This window comes from Aythya marila, assembly GCF_965140915.1.
Source record: "Aythya marila genome assembly, chromosome: 8".
Lineage (NCBI taxonomy): Eukaryota > Metazoa > Chordata > Aves > Anseriformes > Anatidae > Aythya > Aythya marila.
The window spans coordinates 30,758,368-30,772,065 of record NC_139049.1 but is presented as its reverse complement, the minus strand read 5'-3'; the positions used below and the strand labels follow the sequence as shown (position 1 = coordinate 30,772,065).

General features: G+C 44.4%; 2 protein-coding genes across 7 annotated transcripts in view; one reads left to right on the top strand and one right to left on the bottom strand.

Annotated features, from left to right (window-relative positions):
• The window catches only part of JAK1 (Janus kinase 1), a 55,080-nt gene extending 45,821 nt beyond the window's left edge, over nt 1-9,259 (top strand). For all 4 annotated transcript variants that reach the window (XM_082766153.1, XM_082766152.1, XM_082766155.1 and 1 more), the window contains exons 16-25: nt 260-395; nt 828-979; nt 1,779-1,929; nt 3,022-3,116; nt 3,599-3,791; nt 4,406-4,530; nt 5,326-5,498; nt 5,973-6,090; nt 6,444-6,554; nt 7,517-9,259. In XM_082766153.1, the coding sequence (XP_082622279.1) occupies nt 260-395; nt 828-979; nt 1,779-1,929; nt 3,022-3,116; nt 3,599-3,791; nt 4,406-4,530; nt 5,326-5,498; nt 5,973-6,090; nt 6,444-6,554; nt 7,517-7,618 (1,356 nt within the window). In that variant the 3' untranslated portion in view covers nt 7,619-9,259. The remainder of the gene's footprint in view (nt 1-259; nt 396-827; nt 980-1,778; nt 1,930-3,021; nt 3,117-3,598; nt 3,792-4,405; nt 4,531-5,325; nt 5,499-5,972; nt 6,091-6,443; nt 6,555-7,516) is intronic.
• A 61-nt stretch (nt 9,260-9,320) lies between these two features.
• RAVER2 (ribonucleoprotein, PTB binding 2) overlaps nt 9,321-13,698 on the bottom strand; it is a 34,980-nt gene continuing 30,602 nt past the window's right edge. For all 3 annotated transcript variants that reach the window (XM_082766156.1, XM_082766157.1, XM_082766158.1), the window contains exon 12: nt 9,321-11,423. In XM_082766156.1, the coding sequence (XP_082622282.1) occupies nt 11,277-11,423 (147 nt within the window). In that variant the 3' untranslated portion in view covers nt 9,321-11,276. The remainder of the gene's footprint in view (nt 11,424-13,698) is intronic.

Genomic DNA, 13,698 nt, shown 5'->3' with positions numbered 1-13,698 from the left:
GTCATGAAACAGGAATATAATGTTGGTCTTTTTTCCAAAATGTATTATATCAACAAAGACAAATGCTTAAGTGTGAACAGCATGTTCCTACTTCTCTTTTCCCTGTTTTTCTCTAGGATGATTTCTTCCAAGCTGTATTTTTGGATTTCAGCTTGGAGTATTCTACAGTGATTCCCCCCATGCTATGGGTGTGTTAGAGCACTTGCTGAGCATTGCTAGCTCATTGCACTCACCGTTTTCTTTTCCTACCTCACATTAGGAGGATAAGGATTTGGTACATGGAAATGTGTGTACTAAAAACATCCTACTGGCAAGAGAGGGAATTGATACTGAATATGGTCCTTTCATAAAGCTGAGCGACCCAGGAATACCAATAACCGTGCTATCCAGACAAGGTACAGTACAGGAATCGGATTTGTCTCTTCGGTGTGGTGGGGAAGGGAAATAATGCAGTTTTATACCAGCTAGAATTGGTTCTCAAATAACAGTAATCAGCTTTTGTGAAGCTGAAAACTACACTGAACTAAAGGAGTGTTTGCTGATGGTCAGTACTTGTATTCATTTCTCCTAAAGTCATGTGAAAGTCCAGTGAGATAATACAGAAGGAGTCACAGTTTCTGGATGGCTCAGAGCTAGAGCTTATAAAAGCCACAGAAATGTCTGTATGAGAACAGGGATTTGAGAATCAAGATTTCCCTGAAACCGGACAAATACTGCAGCTTTAGTTTATTTTAGTTAAGCAGCTGTTAGGCAAGAATAAGTAAGCTGGAAGTCTTAAGCCCTTCAGTATTAATTCCAAAATGCTTTGGTTCTGTTTTTTATCTAAGAATGTGTCGAGCGAATCCCCTGGATTGCACCTGAGTGTGTTGAAGACTCCAAAAATTTAAGCATTGCAGCAGATAAGTGGAGCTTTGGTACAACGCTGTGGGAAATCTGCTATAATGGAGAAATACCACTGAAAGACAAGACGTTAGCAGAGGTAAAACTGCGTCGTATTAACTTTACCTGGACGTGCATCCTCTTCGGCACTTCAGTTTTGACACCCAATTTAAGTTGCTTTCAACTTGTTCCAAAACCAGCTCGGCTGTACTTGACCAGGGGCAAATTCTGTTTAAATTGCCACAGATCACAGCAGAAATTGCTGTCCTTACTACAAAGATGCTGATTATTGCTTCAATCTGACCTTGTTGGTGATTCTCAAAATGCAGCATGGTAACAACTGAACAGAGCTTCTGATGCTGTCACACCTGTCCTTTTCTAATCAATATATTCAGTTAAAAACTTACTCAGGTTCTGCTTAAAAGGACCTAGTTTTCTGTTCTTGTTTGTTCCTTTTGGACATTGGTTCATAACTAGTCTCCTTGGGACTCCTTATTGCTTGCTCTGAAAGCTTTTAAAAAAAAATCGTTCTGCTTTACTGCTGGCAGCTTCTGTTCATTGCTGGCAGTTTCTGTTCCTCACTGCCAGAGGCCCCCAGCATTGTTCCATATCGGCCTTTTCTCTCTGTGGTGGGAAGGTGATGGAGCAAGGCAGCTGCTGCTTGTCTGAAGGAAATGACAAGTACTGGTGTCACTGCCCGAGCTGTTTTAACAGGAGGTAACTGAAAGGCACTTGCTGCCCTGGCTGCAGGTTACCTCCTGCATGTGGTAGGCTGCTGGGTAAGCAGTCTTACTTTGGCTTTTAGCTTTTGCACAAGGCCACCCTCATCCCATCTGTCCCATCTCAGAGGCCTTGTCCAAATTTAATGATTCTGTGACTCTGTGACTTGCACCTTACAGAAGGAGAGGTTCTACGAGGGGCATTTCGTGTTGGCAACACCGTCATGCAAGGAGCTGGCTGACCTGATGAAACAGTGCATGAACTACGATCCCCATCAGAGACCCTTCTTCAGAGCAATCATGAGAGACATCAACAAGCTGGAGGAGCAAAGTAAGGCTTGGATTTGCTTATTGGCTGAAGGGTTGGATAAAGAAGGACAGGTTTTTTTGGCTAAGTTGGACACCTTACAGCAGCACTGTTGCATAGTGACGGTATTGTAGAATATCCTGAGTTGGAAGGGACCCACAAGGATCATCAAGTCCAACTCAATGAGGCAGCTTCGTGCCATTCCCTCAGGTCCTATTGCTAGTCACCAGAGAGAAGAGATCCTGTTACTCTGAATCCTGTTTCTCGATATACCACAGATCATAAATTCTTTCTTATCTTTACAGCAGCAGCTATAAAATCAGTTGACATGATTTTGTTACATGTTCCATATTTGTCTATGTAAAAACAGATTTATTTTTAATAAGTCTGTTAACATGCAAGGTGTTTTTTTTTTTTTAAATCTTTGAGCTTTAGAAACTGTTTATTGTAATGCATAGCACGTGTACAAAACAGGCTCCTTTCCACAGTGATCTTGCAGGTGGATACTTTGTCACTTGCTGCTCCTCTGTGGAATAAAATCCCTGCCCTCATAGTTTGTAAACAAAGAAACTAGAAGGAACATGTGCTGACTCTCTTCTAAGAAACAAAGTGTTTTAGAGCTTAGTGGGCATTATAAGTAGTTAAACAGCAGCATCTGAGGAATGAGGAATCTCAGTAACAATGCTGCGTATGGTTGTATTGACAGGAGCATGTTGTGTCCGTACGACAGTGGAAATGCCCCTTTCTATAGATAAGTGCAAATAGGGTGCAAGCATTTAATTGGTACTGAATATGTGGCTTAAGTTATGCTGGTGGTTATATCTAGCAGTACAGAGCCATAGAAGGGGAACAACTCCTGCAGGGCGGGAAGTACTGTGAGAGAAAACTGAGTCAGAGTCTGCAGAAGGACCCAGCAAGCAGACGATGGACTGGCACATGCAAATGGGAGGGATTCCCTGTCAACAAAGAGGCAAAGGTTAAAATAGGTTGGGACAGCAGGGAGAGAGGCACTTAGAGCAGCAGATTGGAAGTACCCAAGGATACCTTGAAGTGTCAAGACCAAGAAGTCCCTGCAGAAGAGTCTACCTAACTTAGAACATTTTTTTCCACTCCCAGATCCTGATATTGTCTCAGAGAAGAAGCCCGTTACAGAGGTCGACCCCACGCTCTTTGAAAAACGATTCTTGAAGAGAATCCGTGATTTGGGAGAGGTAAGAGGAATGTCAGGTTGAGATCCCTATGTTGGAAACCAGAAACACAACTTTTTCTGGACCAGGTTGCCCTTAAGTCCGTTAGGGCTGAGCATGAAGGGCAGCTGCAAACATTTTTGCACAAAGTACGGGGGTGGTGGAGGCAACGTGAGGAGGCTTTTTGTATGCACTAGGCCTGCTCAGGGGCAAAGGTGGCAGGGAATTGGTGAATCCAGCTTCAAGAAAGTAGGTGTGCTCTGTGTGGAAATTCAGGCAATCTCCTGGGGATATCCAGTTACCAGTGTTCCTGTTCGCATGTTTGTTACTAGGGGGAATTTCTGGTCTCTTGGTCTCTGTGTTTTTATAGAAATTAGAGTGTGTGTGTGGACATAGCTCTGCCTGCTTTCTGTGTCACAGCAGGAAGATGTGAATCGTAGTGCATCAGTGACACCATGGTTAGTGAGCATTGTGTTAACGGATGCTGTCTTTTCTTTGACAATTAGGGCCACTTTGGCAAGGTTGAACTGTGCAGATACGATCCAGAAGGCGACAATACAGGAGAACAAGTGGCAGTTAAATCTCTAAAGCCAGAGAGTGGAGGGAATCACATCGCTGACCTCAAGAAGGAAATAGAAATCTTGAGGAATCTTTATCACGAGAACATTGTCAAATATAAGGGAATTTGCACAGAAGACGGTAAATCTTCATAAAGAATGCTAAAACTATACACTAAAGTATAAAAGTTTTCCTTTAAAAGTTAAGCATTTCAAAAAGTAGAACAGTCTTAGTTCTATCTTATGGGTTCAGGTCTCTTTCTTCATGGAAGAAGCAGCAATTTCTCTGAGAGGCAGAAGTTGTCCTTCTGTGTCCTTTTTTGTGCTTATCTAACTTTGATGTGACCGAAGAGGTGGACGATCTCACCAAATCCATTAAAAGGAATGAGCCACCTGGGCAGGATGGTGGTTTCTGCGTTCCAGGAGTGAGCTGACAGAATCAGCCAGGTCATAACCCCATAAACTGCGGTATCATCAAAGAGAGTGCCGTTGCCTTATACTTTGCATTTGCAAAAGTGATTATTTTAAGTTAATATTTAAAAGCTTTAAGAACTTTATATTCAGTAATTGTGCTGCCTGGAATAGATTCTCCTCTGTATTGGTACAATGACTGATGTGGGAAATAGCCCATAGTCTGGTCATGGTCGTCAGTATTATTCCAGAACAAATATTATCAGTGCTGTGAGCCTCGTACAAAAGGTGTTAATGAGATAAAGGGATGCATGCTCGCAAATTAAACATACGCTCTGTTTTTAGGAGGAAATGGGATTAAACTCATCATGGAATTTCTTCCTTCTGGGAGCTTAAAGGAGTATCTCCCACGGAACAAGAACAAAATCAATCTCAAACAACTTCTCAAATACGCAGTTCAGATCTGCAAGGTGAGCATGGCACCAGAGACTTCCTGCAACTCCTCTGTTTGATTATGTTAATTATTAGTTTCATTAGTTTATTTCGTTTAGTAGAGTAAGGGAGAAGGGAAAGGGAGGCTTGCTTTATAAACAAAACCATTCTCATTGCTTTGTCCCCAAGAACCTGAATCCTAAAGCAGTCTCTCCAGTGTTGCAGATGCTATTGGCACAAAGATCAGCAAGGCATTAATTATTTGGTTCGCTTGCATAAAAGATTACAATGAGAAGAAGTTGTTCCTACTACAGAACTGCAAGTAATAGAGAGGAGGGAGAACAGCGTTTAGAAATGGTGTGCAGGTAAGAGGGAAGGAGCAATCTGCACGTCTTGTAAGTGAGGAAGGGATGCAAGTGCACAGTACAGTGAGACTGCGTGAAGCAACGCGCTTTAAGAGGCTGTGGCTTTGTAATTAGGGTGGATGACGCAATTAGAAGAAGCATAAACACAGACATCAGCTCTAGCAGCGCACAAAGAAATGTGTCATGGAGAGGTGGTTGTGGACATGGTGGTTGCTTGGCTGAAAGTTAAACAGAGTAAAAGCAGAAGCACAACAAACTGCCTCTACAGGGGGAAACCAAAGGCAGAGTTTAGAGGGAAGATGTGGATCAGAAAAGGACCCTGGGAAGTGCCAACAGGAGAACCTGCCGTTTGAATACCTGCCTGGAGCATTACCAGATGAACAAGGGAGCATTTGAGGGGGAAACTGGAAGAAAAACAGTGACATAAGCGTTGGAGAAACTTGTGTAAACGTCTTCCTTCTCTTGTAGGGAATGCACTATTTGGGCTCCTGTCACTATGTACATCGTGACCTAGCAGCAAGAAATGTCCTTGTTGAAAGTGAGAACAGAGTGAAGATTGGTGATTTTGGTCTCACCAAAGCAATTGAGACTGATAAGGAGTACTACACTGTCAAAGACGACCTCGACAGCCCTGTTTTTTGGTAATAAATTAGAACTAATTTTCATTAATCAGACTGTGCAGCAGAACAACCTGTCTGCTCCCAGAGACTTAGGCTTTTAGATGTCCGGATAATTCTTCCTATTTTGGTAAGAGGCCTCAATAAAGAGATAGTATCAGAACAAGGAAGAGGCACGTGGTAGAATATACCTGAGATATGTAATCTATTTAATTATAGATATCTTGTGTTATTAATTTCTTCCTGCATTGAATGATGTATTTTTGCTTTATTTTGTATTTGTTTTTGGTCTCTTTAGTCTCACAGGGATTTGCTGTTTAATGTTTACACCATGTTTACTACTCCTGTGGTGTTCCAAGCCCTATGGGCACTGTCATGTATAAGGACTCTACAAATGCAGAGTGCGCCTCTTCCATTTGCTTACTTTAGATGTGTGCACTTGTGAGTAAATCTGTGCAGCTGTGAATAAAATTTAACACTGTCACGTTGTGTCCACAGGTATGCTCCAGAATGCTTGCTTCAGAGTAAATTTTACACCGCTTCAGACGTCTGGTCGTTTGGGGTGACGCTGTATGAGCTGCTAACCTACTGTGACTCGGAGTCCAGCCCCATGGCAGTAAGTGGTTGTGAAAGAAACTGCTGTTAAGGCTGCTTACATCAGTTGTGTTCTTTGTTGTTTTGAAACAAGAAATATAAAGAATTTATCTCATGAAGACAACCCTTAAGGTTGTCTTTCACTAAGACAGAGTTAAGTCGGGGTGACAGACTGCATGTCCTGGTGAGGAAACTCAATTTACAGATGTCACTCCCTGATTTCTAATGTGCGTGTGTGGTGCACGTGACCTGCATGGTAGTCATCTACAGTTTCTTTTCATTTTGAGTTTGAAATGCCATCTTGCTGTCAAATTGCAGCAGTCTGGATTTGTGCTGGGGAGGAGGATGCGCAGCTGACTCTTGCTCTTTCCACAGGAATTCTTGAAAATGATCGGCCCCACGCAGGGTCAGATGACAGTAGCACGGCTTGTGCGTGTTTTACAAGAAGAAAAGCGCTTGCCACGTCCTCCCAACTGCCCAGAAGAGGTAACACAGCTACGCTTTTATAATTTTATAAACTAACACTCGTGAACAATTTTGCATGTCTATAATCTTCTTCCTTTTACAGTGAAATAGCAGCAAAAACACCACACATTTGGTTTGGATACACTCTCAGTGCTTCAGCTCTATTAGAAAGGCATTTACATTTTTTTAAGCGTTATCTTTAAATGTTTTTCAGCACTGATTTTACCATGTTGCAACATCCCTGCAAAGGGGGTTAAAAACTTGGCTAAAGGACGTGGTTCCATATAAAATTCATTTGTCGTCCTTGAGTTTTGCACTATAGATCTGGTTCCTGGGTGTGTGGCAGCCCAGACTGCTGCCCCTGGCCTGCAATCTGCGGCCTCCTGCCCATGGAGGAGCCAGGGACTGGCGGCACTGCGCTGGGGCTGGGCTGTGGGCTGTTAGAGGCAGGATGCTGCTGCTGCTCAGCGTGGCTCAGGGCAGGGCAGGGCAGGGCAGGCAGCTGCTGCAGTGACTTGGGAGGAGGGGAAGGTGAACTGCGCCTGGGCCCTGGGCTGGAAGGGCTCAGCACCAGTAGGCCCTGATTGCCAGCAGGCTCCTGGTGCCCAGACCAGTGCTACATCAGGCTGTAAATCACCATCCCCTAGCTCCAGGTGCTGTTGGTTAAGCAGTGCCCTAGCCCCTGATAGGTAATTAGTAGCTATTTTGACTAAACAAACACTCCTGAAACTGTAATGAAGCTGTTAAATTGTTTTCAACTGTTTATGTTGCTGTGGCATCTTCACACATACACCTTTATGTAGAAAAAAAAAACAACACAAAAGAGCCCTGTGCTCAAAAATTTGCCAATTCTGAGCAGAATCCTTGGCATGTTTCTATTCTGCGTTCTTGACTTCACAGCAGTGGGAATCAGGTCTATGATGTTCATTGGAGATACAAATTGTTTCGCTCATCCTTTAAAAACTTCTCTTTTTTTCTGCTAGGTTGACCAGCTGATGAGGAAATGCTGGATATTCAAGCATGATAAACGGACAACCTTTCACAACCTGATTCAAGGATTTGAAACAATTATGAGCAAAATATAATTATTTTTTTTATAATGTCAGTGCTTTAAATGTGTGTCAAAATATAGATGCCCAGACCTTTCATTTTTTAACTACTGTAATTTGTATTCTGACTGTGCTAATGTGTTCAAAGGATTATTTTTCCAACAGGTTTCCTTTTTTATTTAGTCAACAGTTGGATCAAATTGATTTAAAAGGTATGGCAGAAACAATAGCTTCAACTCCTTTTACGCCAGTTAGTGCAACACAGTTTCACCTCTATTTAATTTTGGTCTCACTGCAATTTGAACTGTCCAGATAAACGTGAGCTGAAAGAGCAGTGTCAAAAAATGCTACAGTTCTCAGTGCAACATGTAGCATTTAAAACAAGTCTGTGGTTCACATTTATTCTGTGAACCTAGTGGCCATAATAGAATTTACAATTTTAATGGCGTTTTTGAGGAAGCTTTTAGGAAATTTTGGCTGAGGTGCACTTACATTTCAGTAACTAAAAAACAACTTGGGAGCAAAAATTCAGAGAAAGCAGTATCATAACTCTTCTTAAGCCATTTGCAGTTCTGCGCTCTCAATCATATTTTTTAAAAAAGCTTCACCATCATGTTTCAAAAAGGAGAAAAAAAAAAAAGCATGAATCAGCAGGTATAGTTATGTGTTTCATTGAGAACCCCCCCATCTCTGGATAAATGCATTTGCTTTTCCTAACCTGTCTGCCCCCCATTACCCATTTCTACCCCCTGAAGCTTCCACCAGTTATGTAGCTGTTAACCATGCCAACATGTTGATCTTCAGCTTGTGTTGCAAGTGAGCCACAGTGCACGGTGTGGGGAAATGTATGCAGGAAAACCTCTAACTACTTTGGGGATAGAAAAGAAAATTAAGCCATGTACAGATGGGGGGGAGATGTTCCCCCAGCAAAGAATAATTTTGTAAAGGAGAGGATTGAACAAGAGGGAACTGTCCCTAGGAGAGGGAAAGAACACCTCAGGCACAAAAAATAGGTGTCTTGTTATCAGCAGTGCCATCACAGGAGTGCACACTGTACTCTTTTTTTTTTTTTTTTTTTTTTGTCAGTTTTGGCCAGCACGTTAATTCATTTTAGCAGTTTTTCAATAAAGCTGCTCCCTTGAGGTAAGGTGATTATGCTTTAAATAATAGCACTGGCCTTTGTTTAATTTGACTTAGTCTCCAGCCATATGCTTGTGAAGTATTTGGTTGACCAGGAGTGCCAGAGCCCAGCTGGGGCAGACTGGGACCAGGGAAGTTTTATTGTCAGGACCAGATCCAGCATTTAAACTGTAATTGAGTCAAGTGAAGGAGTGTAGTCTCGTTTCGTACATCTGTCAGTCTTTGATGAGCAGTAGTTTAACTGGAAACCTATTGCTGACCCGCGTCCTAGAACTTGGGCAATGCTGTTTTTCCACCAAACCTGGATTTTGAAAGTGCTTTGAGGAAATAGTTCTGGCAATAACAGAGAAAGATGTCTTTAAGTATCTATCTATATATATATATATATAAAATTGTAATTATGAGCGGCAACCAGGTCAGATTTATTTTTACAGTATTACCTGTTTTTTCTGTATGTCACGTATGAGCCCGACTTAAATCTGTAAGCACTTTGTTACTCTTTATACAAAGAAGTTAATAAAGGTTTGTTTTTTTTTTTCCTCCATGTGTTTCTTTTTACATAATCTATTAAAGATTTTTAGTGTATAGATTTTTAGTGTATATTCCATAGGAGTAGTGCTCAGAACATGTCCTTAAAACAGCCTTCCCCTACCTTACATGCTCGCTTTAACAGCAGTCCAGCGATGGTTCTGTTCCACAGGACACCACTTTAAAGGTGTACCAACAATTTATTTTAATTGAGAAGGTTAACAACTCGAGCAAGTTCCATATATAAAGAGTTTGAACAAAATATTACAAGTGAACTTATCAATACATACAGAATCCCAGAATAACTAAGTCCATAAATTGCATGGCTAGGTGGCTGTCTTAGACTTTCGTTCCTGTGTGCCCAGTGCAGACTATCTTATCTAGAGAACACAGTGAAGAAGGAGAGGATTATTTTTTTTTAAGCCTTGAAAATACACATCCTGGTCACATCACAAAGCTTGAGCTGCCATTTTAAGACTATTTAAAAAGAAAAAAAAATCTGTATTGAAAAATGGCTTCAGTACTGTCTACTGAGCTAGAGCAAGAGTAAGAAGGCCTGCTGGTACCATCTCAATGGCATCATTCAATTAACTCCAAAATCATTTGCAACAGGATTCTAGGGCAGCAAGCCCACACTGTCCATCACAGTTGGCCGGCTCATAATTTGTCACAGACACTGATATACAAACAACAACAACAAAAAAGCTTTCCAACACTTCTGCTACCAGGATTAACAGCTGGCAACAAAGCCTGTACCAAAGGTGCTTAACTAATAAGCCAAAAACTCCAAGTCTTTTTAAAAACTGAAAATCAAAAAGAAATCCAATCAAGCTGCCTTGCTCAACGAGCCTGCCTACACAGGGCTGAGCCAGTACTCTGTGCATGAGGTGAACGAGTAAATAGCTTTCCCTTTGAATCAGAATTCCTTTGTGCAAAGGGCAAGCTGTAAGAAGGAACAAAAACTGGAGCCAGGATGCTGTGCTCTAGCAGGCTTTGGGTTGCAGCAAATTTCTAAAGACACTTGAAAAAAACAAACCACACACACAAAAAAGGATGGAGAGCAGAAATCAGGATTGAAGAAGTCATCTGAGCCCGTGAAGAGTGCTTCTGCTCTACGTCTGGCTCATCCAGATTCAGAAACATCCAGAAAGAGTGAACTACACAGTGTATGCCTTCTTCCCCTTGTGGTTACCCCTAACAATCACCTACCACGTCCGCGTGTTTCCAGCAGCCCTACGGCCATACGGTCCTGTTGGAAGGAGATTTTTGGAGACTCCACAGACACTGTTTTACTCTCAGCTCCGTTCACAAACTACATTACTTACTCCAAAGAAAAGCTGTGGATTCTTTGCCTAGAAGCAGATAAAGGTTACTCCATCGTTGAGACGTCACCTATCCGAACACAATTTAGCACTTAGGCAGCACACAGCATCGCATCTTACTTAAAACAAACATTTATTGAAAACATCACAGCGACTCTAGCAATACATTTGGTATACCTCCACTCCAGGATTAAGAGGAAATATTAAAAATATAAAGGTTGTAAATGCAGAAGTCTTAATCCTGGGATAAGTAAGCTTGAAAAAAAAAACCCACATTCTGAGTTAAAAAAATAAGAAAAAAATTACTATTAAGACTTTGTCTTTTAAATTCCTCAGCGTGAGGACTAGAGAAAGGACCACCACTCCCTCCTCAGTATTTTTATTGCTTTCAGCTGATAAGCTACCAACAATTACCAAGTCACTTCTCTTGGTCAGTTTCAGCCCACTGTTCATTTCAGTGGTAGACACAACTGGAAACACCATTCCATCCCTTCACAAGGCAAGGCAGATTATGGAGAAATGGCTACCGTCAGATCGATACGTACAGGTTACTTGGCGAATTTGCCCATTACACAGCGTTGTTCCTCTTGGGATTATTTATAACCCACGCAGAAAGAAATTTGTCTGAAGTTAAGGCAGCAATAAATAGGAGAGGTATGAGAAGCCTGCCTTTGCACGCCGAGGCAGGGCGGGTTAGTTAGGTCTCAATAAACGCGTTTCTTTTTCAGAGAGGATTCTGTGTAACGCATGGCTGAGCCCTGAGCTTGCTGGCCAATGTACTCCACCGGGCCAGGTTCTGGGGAGGAAATGAGGTACGAAGAGCCTCGCTTCTCACTTCTCGAGGGAGCCACCTAAGGGCAAGAAGAAAATAAGCTGACACATGATCCAGAGCAACAGCGTCAATAAATAAAGCTCCAGTCTGTGAATTACCACGGACCAGGAGCCAACAACCAACTCCGAATGCCCGGCTCCTGCTTTACAGCCCAGCTATACACAGCGCATGAGTCAGTGGTTGTGCCCTTTCCCTAAAAAAACCACCATAAATGCACCGGTGCCCTGCCGTGCATGCATTTTTGTGAGGGCAAGGGGCTGGCTGGGCCAGGTGGCCGTGCTCCACCACACGCGTGCACAAAGCAGCAGCTCGGTGGCCGTGCTGTCAGCCTGCGGCGTCACGGCAGCTCCAGGCGCAGTCACCCTCTCAAGCAGGTCCCCAGTGGGCCACCCGCTGCTCCTCTTGCTTTTCCTGAAGAGCTGAACGGGTCACCCTGTCCTGGCACAGCTGTCGTTGCACGCAGGGCTTTTAAGGACTCGTTTCCTGGCCGTGCCAAAGCGTCGTTGTGTTGGGGATCACGGGCGGCCAGCTGCCGCTTGCAGGCATGGATTTACACGTGGTACCGACGTGAAGGCCAGAGCAGTAAAGCTGTGTTTCATCAAAACTTCAGCAAAATGCCTCACACCCACACACAGGAAGTCCTGGCGACCCCGAACAGGGTTTCTGGTGAGGGCACAGCTCCCCTAATCCTGCCACAGTGCCCTGCAACAGGGGCACCCCAGGGGCACGCGAGGCTCATGTTCAGTTCCCCTTTGGGAGTTATCAGAGCAGGGAATTACAAAATCCACAGCACCTACAGCAACAGAAGCTACAGAGAGAGCCCACCACCCTGATCGGTGAGCAGTAACCACTTCTCTCTTCCCCCAGCGTGTCCCTAATTTCATTACCAGTCGGCTCAGATGCTCACCTTGCTCTCCAAGCCTGCCCTATCTGCCCTAGCAGCACTGTGCCCTGACCCGCTCGCATCCCTGTCCACCCCAGCGAGCAGCCTGCCTTCAGCCTGGCTCCTGGATCAGATGATCGGGGTTTGGCTCACGTTGGGATGAATATTTTAGGAACCGTAACACGCTACGCAAACCGGGAAACTCATTCCTTTATCAAAGGAACAGCCAGGCTGACCGAGTGCCTCCGAGCCAAACATTCCCCAACAAACCTCTGAGGCTCCCCTTACTAGGTCACAGCGGCAGCTCGAGTTACCCTTTGCAAAGGTCCAGCTCCATTTTGGAGAGCGCTTGTCATTATCACAAACAGGAATTTGCTCGAGGAAAGGCTCCGGTTTTCCCCCTTCCTCTCTCCTGTGCTTTCAGCAGCCGCGGGGCCGCCGGCCACGAGCTCTGCCCCCGCTCATGGTGCTGTGGTTCTTACAAAGCCCGGCCCCGCAGCTCAGAGCAGAGGGAGGAAAACGCATCGCAGGGCTGAGGAGAGAAAACGCAAAAAGCACAGCGGGCCCCTCGGCCTGCCCTCCTCGCTGAGGTTTCTCTTTTAGCTCTAAGAATGAGCGCAGTGCCTGGCGTTAAGGCAAATGCTGCTGCATTCTCCAGTTTCCAGTCGTGGCAGAGCTGCCGGGGAGCTCAGAGCACGGCCTTCACAGCACGCAGACGGAGGCTGCACACACTCAGGCCTTGCTCACCTTTATCCCCAGACACCTCAAAGCCAGGTCCAGCCAGGCCTCGTCTGCTACCCAGCTGTGAATTCCTACAGCTGCCTGCTCCTGGTGCATCTCCTCCCAAAAAAAAAAGGGGAATCTCATGCCAAGCCTGAGATGGCTGAGAGTCTTTAATGCCAGGGCACCACGTGCTGACCCTGCCACCCCCACGGGGATTTGCCACCACTCGGGACCTGTGCTCAGACGGTCCTGTCTGCACAAAACAAAAGCCCAGACAAAAAAAAAAAAAAAACAACAGACAAAAACCATCTGACAACAGCAGGAACCCTCCTCTGTCACCTCCTATTTCACCTGCCTACTTCAAGGCACCTCTGCAGGTCTGTCCTCACGGATACGATCTATCCCAGGAGTTTGTTGACAAATGTCCGAGCTGTCCCTGCCCATGGGTTTTGGTGCCTGGTGGGCACTGATCCTTCGGGTACCAGAGGCTCCGAAGGGATCTGCCCCCCTCAGATTTCACCCATCACATCCACCAGGAGCCGCGTGTGCTCCCGAGCTACTCTGGATCCTGCCTTAGTTTGTCACGGGTCCGAAGTCTACAAAAAGCATTTTATTTTTCCTGTTGAGGCTGGGGAAAGGACTGGGCACAGCTGGGCCTCCCAAACCCTCTCGTTTACCGCTTATCCAC